Source organism: Acartia tonsa, chromosome 5, assembly GCF_053477335.1.
Source record: "Acartia tonsa isolate MP-2025a chromosome 5, ASM5347733v1, whole genome shotgun sequence".
Lineage (NCBI taxonomy): Eukaryota > Metazoa > Arthropoda > Copepoda > Calanoida > Acartiidae > Acartia > Acartia tonsa.
Window position 1 is genome coordinate 47702083 of NC_137264.1, and position 9111 is coordinate 47711193.

The 9111-nt window shown below is 36.6% G+C and overlaps 1 protein-coding gene across 1 annotated transcript; it reads left to right on the forward strand.

The window, feature by feature from the left end:
• Positions 1–835: 835 nt before the first annotated feature.
• Positions 836–8851, forward strand: LOC145320178 (LIM domain only protein 3-like). Its single transcript, XM_080162619.1, has 8 exons — positions 836–908; positions 1873–2010; positions 2168–2205; positions 2844–2933; positions 5811–5885; positions 7050–7135; positions 7897–7998; positions 8767–8851. Exons 2-8 carry the CDS (start codon positions 1887–1889, stop codon positions 8849–8851), a joined length of 600 nt encoding a protein of 199 aa, XP_080018745.1. The 5' UTR covers positions 836–908; positions 1873–1886.
• Positions 8852–9111: the final 260 nt, after the last annotated feature.

The window sequence follows — 9111 nt, forward strand, 5'->3', positions numbered from 1 at the left end:
GCTGCCGTGTAAACAACAGGCCACTGACACTCTTGTTAGAATAGTACTGTCTATGTTAAACTTTGCATGATAATTCCTGTGAAAGTAGGGAATAATGTCGAAAGTGTAGAATCCGTTTCTGTTTTATTGATGTTTGTCAAAGAATAGGATTTCTCGTATTCATTCGAATCCGGTGGATAGGAACCGGTTCTCATCCATACGAAAAAACTATGTCTAGCATCGAATTATATCCAGCTTTCTACTTATATAAAAATGTACAATTATGAGAATAAAACCAGTTTTTTAGCCCGTGCCTTCGGCACCTTGGGGCTAAGACAACTGGTTTTAATCTTATAATTGTACATTCTATATCCGCGGAAAGCTGTTTATAATACGATGCGATAAATAACTATTATGTGATACGATTCCTAGAAAGACTAGGTAGTATTGCTATCACATTCGTACTATTTAAGAAACAATTTTGATTTTTTAATTATTTTAGATTTTTTTTCTCTTTTGCAATGAGTTATTTTAAAGTAGCATTTTTGCGTGCAAATAACAAAAAAAGTAATGGATGTAGAATATACGTGGATATTATGACAGGGGATAAAAATGTTGTCAATTTAGGTTGCTATTTCTCCTGTAATTTATTGTTCAGTATGTTCATCCAGTAGGAGAGGGAAGGGGATGGGATAAATTCGGTGGAAGAGGGGATGATTGTTGTTTTAGCTCGCTGCGTGTTTCACTTTATTAGAGTATATTATAATGTGATGTAAAATTCAAGTAATAATAAATGCATTATCATAAATAGTTTGATTATTTATATAGAGAACTGCAAGTGAAATGTTATTTTTTCAGAAAATTAAAGTAACTAGAATATGTACAGAATTAAAAACTGCTTTTACATATTCTGAACAAAATAAGAAAAGGTAAATATTAAATTTATTATAAAAATTAAATTTAACTATAATTTCTTATAAAAACTATCAGTTGCACCCCTAGTAACTATATAAAGGGCTCTGTTTTGAATGTAGTGGAAAATTGACTAAAACCATCCGAAGATCGAAATTTAAAAATAAAAAAGCCTAAACCCATCGCAAAATCTAAATTAGTGGTTTTAACGACTTTATCTGGCTTCTCAGTAAATGCTTTTAAGAATTACATATAATAAGTACCCATTTTGGAAGTAATTGAGAAAAAATGAAAGTTCTGTCAAAAGAAGTTGGTATGCTTTGCCCCTAGAGGCCTCTAGGAGCACTTGATGTGGAAGGGGAGGGAAGGGAGTCTTCCGCAACAAACTTTCAATTTTAGTATAGATGTATACAAACAACTACCTCCCTTCATTTTTCAAAGACCTCTTTCGTCTGCTTCTAAATTATTTTCTGCTACTTGGCTGTGTTAATATAAGCAATACCATTGGTTGATGTTCAATGACCCAAATAGAAAGGTTGCACAAGACGGTTGCGATGGGGAGACACAGTTATTTGACCCTTTCACCCTCTAGTGTTTTACTCTAATATAAAAAGAAAGAGTTATTTTTTCTACAGCCTGGCGAGGTTTGTGGTACACCCTCCTCTAATTTAGTTATAAACCTTCACAGGACCACATGAGAAGGTAAACTGAAAGGGAGAATAATATAATTTTTTACACAAAAAGACAAACAGACAAAGATCCTGTTAGTTTTAAATAAAAGTCCCCAAAGTCTTATAATAACGTTATCTTATTCGTTAGTCTAACAACCTTGGGCACTTTTACGGAATTTTTTAATTTGTTGGTTCATTTAGTTGAGTGTTCAAGCGTTTTAGACACTATCTTAATTTACAGAAGGGGTAATTATGTGTATTATCATTAGGGATGTACATTAATTTAACGGCCATTGTTTTATCCCTGTAGATCCCTGGATTACGATGATACTGAACAGTAATGATGGGGAGAGAGGAATAACAAGGAGAAGCTCTGCAGATGTGAAGAAGGGAGCGGGGCCGGGGCAGATACACCAGCACAAAGAAACAGAGACTAAACATTGCTCAGGTTATATAAATCATATTTCTAAAATAAAATAAATTTCCCATTTTTATGACGTCACTTGGCTGATTTTTGAGTCACTTTGTCCTCTACGTCTATTGCTAAAGAATACCATTTACATTGTGCTTTTTAGAGATGCTTTAATTGTATTTATCTGTTTTAGGCTGTGGTAACAAAATTCATGACCAATATCTACTTAAGGTAAGTGTTGCAAAATTATATTAAAAAGTAGGGTTTGGACGAATATTTTTTGGCCGGATACCGGATATCCGGCTGATTGCTAATGCTGAATATCCGGTATCTGGCCGGACATCTGGCCAACGCCGGATATCCTGAAAATGACTGGATATCCGTCCGGATAACTGGTCTGGATACCCGAAATTATGAATCAGCCGGTTATCCGGTATCCGGATAGTTTCAATATCTGGTAACCGGACGGATATTCGGCCAAACCGGATATACGGACCAACCCTAGTAACAAGGATGACAACATTCATAAGTAGAAAAGCACGAAACATCATGGATAGGAACAAACAAGAACTAGTAGATTTAAAAAGCATTAAAAAGGCACCAAACTTTCTCGTATTTTCATATTTTTTATATTTATATTTTTAGTATGAATATATTGTTGTACACAGTGAATCACATACTGGATGCTTATTGAATCTTCACTAAAAAGATTAGCCGTCGATCTTGAATAGCAAATATGGAAATTACATTTTCCCCAATTCAGTTATGGACTTTTCTCTTTAAAACTGACTTTTTAGTATTAAAGTTCCTTCTCAAACAAAATCATGCCTAATCGTTATGCAAATCACTATATAATCATCTATACCTAGGCATTGGATATGTATTGGCATGAAGACTGTCTAAAATGTGGATGCTGTGATTGTAGGCTGGGAGAGGTGGGTAGCAGCCTCTATACAAAGGTAATTATACTGGATTATAGTCTGGGAGAGGTGGGTAGCAGCCTCTATACAAAGGTAATTATACTGGATTATAGTCTGGGAGAGGTGGGTAGCAGCCTCTATACAAAGGTAATTATACTGGATTATAGTCTGGGAGAGGTGGGTAGCAGCCTCTATACAAAGGTAATTATACTGGATTATAGTCTGGGAGAGGTGGGTAGCAGCCTCTATACAAAGGTAATTATACTGGATTATAGGCTGGGAGAGGTGGGTAGCAGCCTCTATACAAAGGTAATTATACTGGATTATAAGCTGGGAGAGGTGGGTAGCAGCCTCTATTCAAAGGTAATTATACTGGATTATAGGCTGGGAGAGGTGGGTAGTAGCATTTATACAAAGGTAATTATACTGGATTATAGGCTGGGAGTGGTGGGTAGCAGCCTCTATACAAAGGTAATTATACTGGATTATAGGCTGGGAGAGGTGGGTAGCAGCCTCTATACAAAGGTAATTATTCTGGATTATAGGCTGGGAGAGGTGGGTAGCAGCCTCTATACAAAGGTAATTATACTGGATTATAAGCTGGGAGAGGTGGGTAGCAGCCTCTATACAAAGGTAATTATACTGGATTATAGGCTGGGAGAGGTGGGTAGCAGCATTTATACAAAGGTAATTATACTGGATTATAGGCTGGAAGAGGTGGGTAGCAGCCTCTATACAAAGGTAATTATACTGGATTATAGGATGGAAAAGGTGGGTAGCAGCCTCTATACAAAGGTAATTATACTGGATTTTAGGCTAGGAGAGGTGGGTAGCAGCCTCTATACAAAGGAATTATACTGGATTATAGGGTGGGAGAGGTGGGTAGCAGCCTCTATACAAAGGAATTATACTGGATTATATGATGGGAGAGGTGGGTAGCAGCCTCTATACAAAGGTAATTATACTGGATTATAGGCTGGGAGAGGTGGGTAGCAGCCTCTATACAAAGGAATTATACTGGATTATAGGATGGGAGAGTTGGGTAGCAGCCTCTATACAAAGGAATTATACTGGATTATATGATGGGAGAGGTGGGTAGCAGCCTCTATACAAAGGTAATTATACTGGATTATAGGCTGGGAGAGGTGGGTAGCAGCCTCTATACAAAGGAATTATACTGGATTATAGGCTGGGAGAGGTGGGTAGCAGCCTCTATACAAAGGTAATTATACTGGATTATAGTCTGGGAGAGGTGGGTAGCAGCCTCTATACAAAGGTAATTATACTGGATTATAGTCTGGGAGAGGTGGGTAGCAGCCTCTATACAAAGGTAATTATACTGGATTATAGTCTGGGAGAGGTGGGTAGCAGCCTCTATACAAAGGTAATTATACTGGATTATAGTCTGGGAGAGGTGGGTAGCAGCCTCTATACAAAGGTAATTATACTGGATTATAGGCTGGGAGAGGTGGGTAGCAGCCTCTATACAAAGGTAATTATACTGGATTATAAGCTGGGAGAGGTGGGTAGCAGCCTCTATTCAAAGGTAATTATACTGGATTATAGGCTGGGAGAGGTGGGTAGTAGCATTTATACAAAGGTAATTATACTGGATTATAGGCTGGGAGTGGTGGGTAGCAGCCTCTATACAAAGGTAATTATACTGGATTATAGGCTGGGAGAGGTGGGTAGCAGCCTCTATACAAAGGTAATTATTCTGGATTATAGGCTGGGAGAGGTGGGTAGCAGCCTCTATACAAAGGTAATTATACTGGATTATAAGCTGGGAGAGGTGGGTAGCAGCCTCTATACAAAGGTAATTATACTGGATTATAGGCTGGGAGAGGTGGGTAGCAGCATTTATACAAAGGTAATTATACTGGATTATAGGCTGGAAGAGGTGGGTAGCAGCCTCTATACAAAGGTAATTATACTGGATTATAGGATGGAAAAGGTGGGTAGCAGCCTCTATACAAAGGTAATTATACTGGATTTTAGGCTAGGAGAGGTGGGTAGCAGCCTCTATACAAAGGAATTATACTGGATTATAGGGTGGGAGAGGTGGGTAGCAGCCTCTATACAAAGGAATTATACTGGATTATATGATGGGAGAGGTGGGTAGCAGCCTCTATACAAAGGTAATTATACTGGATTATAGGCTGGGAGAGGTGGGTAGCAGCCTCTATACAAAGGAATTATACTGGATTATAGGATGGGAGAGGTGGGTAGCAGCCTCTATACAAAGGAATTATACTGGATTATATGATGGGAGAGGTGGGTAGCAGCCTCTATACAAAGGTAATTATACTGGATTATAGGCTGGGAGAGGTGGGTAGCAGCCTCTATACAAAGGAATTATACTGGATTATAGGCTGGGAGAGGTGGGTAGCAGCCTCTATACAAAAATAATTAAACTGGATTATAGGCTGGGAGAGGTGGGTAGCAGCCTCTATACAAAGGTAATTATACTGGATTATAGGCTAGGAGAGGTGAGTAGCAGCCTCTATACAAAGGTAATTATACTGGATTATAGGCTGGGAGAGGTGGGTAGCAGCCTCTATACAAAGGTAATTATACTGGATTATAGGATAGGAGAGGTGGGTAGCACCCTCTATACAAAGGTAATTATACTGGATTAAAGGATGGAAAAGGTGGGTAGCAGCCTCTATACAAAGGTAATTATACTGGATTATAGGATGGGAGAGGTACCTAAAGTTATATGTCTTAATTGTTTGCCCAATATTATATATTGGATTTTGAAGGGTTGGTTCTAAACTAAAAATGCCAAAACTTTACAAAGGGTGAAATTTTCATTATCATTATTGGGATTTGCGCTTTCGAGATGGACGTTTTTTGAGATATCCAATGTGTAAGCTAAAATTATCATTTGAATTATTGAATTTTTTTTTTTTTTAGGGTAACTTGTTATTGTGTAAGCGAGACTATCTCAGATTATTTGGGTCCACAGGTTACTGTGCTGCTTGTAATAAAGTAAGTGAATGTAAACCTATCAATCTTTCTATCTATATATCTATTTAATGCCTAACCGATGGTCTGATATGGCTCTTCTTTACAGTTCAGCATCTTATACCACAGGACCAATAAAAAAGGATTTTTTTTAGGGTTTACTGCCATTATTTTTCATCAAAAATAGCATATGTCCTTTTTTCTACAGAATTTTACACCAGAAAAAAAAAATATTTTAAGCATTTATCAACAGAGATGTTCTAACAAGCTCTTGGGAATTTATGTTTTTCATAAGTTGCTTTTTGCTCAGTCACTTTTTAAAACTCTAGCTCTAAAAATCTCCGTTGTTAATATAGGTAAAATGTAAATTTTATAATTCTTGTGTGGAAATGTATAGAGAACAAGGACATATGCTACTTTTGATGATACATTAAGAAATAAGGGATCAACTGCAGTCCACGGTAAAATATTCCTGGTATCGAATATTTACAAAAATATATGAATTTTAAAGGCTTCTAACTGTCAAACGGCTGAACGTACACATCATGCTCACACATTGTTTTAATCGGCAAATGAAGGCCTACAAATTATCTGGAATAGCCACAAATCAATAATGCATAATTATCTTGCAGTGCAGAGAAATGCGCGAAAAAGACCTATTTTACGCGTTTTTTCTTCAGTGAAGCTTTCCCTGTGCATCATTGGATCTTGGCTATTCCAGATTATTTGTAGGCCTCCTTATGCCGCTTAAAATGGTCTGCGAGTATGATCTGAGCTGGATCTTTAAATCATTTTAGTGGTGAGCCAGTCGGGGTGAGCCAACTTTCCACCAATTAGAGCACAGCATTTTATGAAATGCCGCGCTGTGATTGGCTGAAATTCGGATCACCCCGATCTGGCTCACCACTAAAATGATTTAAAGATCCAGCTCTGTACGTTCAGCCGTTTGGCAGCTTCATAGATTTTTGGAAATATTTGTTACCAGGAATATTTTACCGTGAACTGCAGTTGATCCGAAATAAGGGCTGTATACTCTAAAATACTTTTTTTATGGGTCATTCTGTAGATACAGGCAAGAATTTTTATCTATCTACTTATCACATTCTTTGTAGAGAAGTCCCAATATTGTTTGTGCATGTTTTTATATTGATAAAAACTTTTAATCCATAAATATAAATTTTACTGTAGGTGATACCTGCGTTTGAGATGGTAATGCGAGCCAGATCCAATGTTTACCACCTGGAATGTTTTGCCTGCCAGCAATGCGGCCACAGGTAATATTCCAGAGATCTAAAGGGATAAGACAAGGGCCGATAAATTGATGAATCTCCGATGATAATAAACAACATAAACCCTTCTGTATATTACAATAAGTGGTTGATACGTTTGAACACTCAATTTAAGAAACCAACCAATCGTAATTTAATACAAGTCCCCAAAGTTATTAAGCCAACAAAGAAGAAAACGTTATTAAAAACATTGGGGACTAGGGAAATACACATCCTATTGTCCCCTTACTTCCTGGGATTTCTCTGCTCAACTAGGCACCTAAGGGGAAACCGTCTGAATTATTTATCTATTTAGATTTGATTTTGGTGACTAGTTTTACCTGCACTATAACCCTATTCTCTGAATTATCAAAAATCAGCCATGTGACGTCATAAAATGAGGGATGAAAGAGTAGAAGTGGGAAAGAAAACACATAAAAAAGAGATCGATAATCCCTCATTTTTATGACGTCACATGGCAGATTTTTTTAAGGCACTTTGTAAAGCTTCCTGTAAATTATCTATATATTTAGATTTTGTGTTGGTGACCAGTTTTACCTGCACTATAACCGTATTCTCTGAATTGGAGCTTTACAAAGTGTCTCAAAAATCAGCCATGTGACGTCATAAAATGAGGGATGAGAGAGTAGAAGTGGGAAAGAAAACACATAAAAAAGAGATGGATAATCCCTCATTTTTATGACGTCACATGACTGATTTTTTAAAGGCACTTTGTAAAGCTTCCTCTGAATTATTCATCAATTTAGATTTTGTGTTGGTGACCAGTTTTACCTGCACTGCAACCGGATTCTCTGCCTGCATGACTATACGGAGAAAATGCTTTTTGTTTCACTACCTGCCAATAATAGGTTAGTACTGAGTTAACCCTATTCCGGAGGAGGGGGGGGGGGAAGGGGGCATTAGTTAACCCTATTCCGGAGGAGGGGGGGGGAGGGGGCATAAGTTAACCCTATTCTCGAATAGGGGGGCATTTGTTAACCCTATTTCGGAGGGAAAGGGCATAAGTTAACCCTATTCCGGTGGGTGGGGGGGGCTGTGTGGAGGGGGTATTAGTTAACAACTCTATTCCGAAGGGGGAGGAATAACAAAACATAAGATAAGTTACCTGCAGTTATTTTAAGTAATATAAGTTGGAATGCCTTGGCCCGTATATAGACAAAAAATCGATGAAAATAAATTGAATAGGATAAAGAATACATTTTTTTCATTTTATAAATGTTTAAATTGATATAATATTTAGTTTTAATTAAACAAAATTCGTATGAATTAATTTAAAATTTTTAAGTAAGATCTGTACATTAATTATTCTGAAGATTTAAATATAATTATGTTATTTTTTTCAACAATTATAGTAAGAAACATAACTTAGCTTTTAAAACATACAAAATTGAGGAAGAGTACTTAATGTACTAGCAGCTTCGACCCTAACATATATGAAAGGGAGAACAAAAAACGCAAAAAATTACTCATCTAAAGACTTAAATCTAAATAGGAAATAGCCTTAAAAGTATCCTAAAACCTTTGTGAAGTTTACTTGAAATCAGTTCAGTTAGGAGAATCTTAATAGGCACACAAAAAAAAACTTACTACTTTATGTATTTTTATTTTATTTTCAGATTACCTCATTCCCGAGGGGTGGGGCTACAGCCACCCACTTCATTACCCCCCTCAAACATTTTAAATCAGGAATGGATATTTTAATAAGGAATTACAATAAACAAGGATGGCAACATTCATAGATATGAAAGATTTACTAATTACAAAGATAGTAATTTAATAGATGCTTAGTTGTCAGCAGAATCCTTAAAATTAATATAAAATATAAAAATTAAGAAATAATATATTTCTCTAAAAGATACAAGAGCATTACAGATAGATCGATGGTCAAGAAAAGCTCTTTAAAATGATGTCATACAATACAAATGACAAATGCGCAATGGCAATTTTAATTACTGACAATT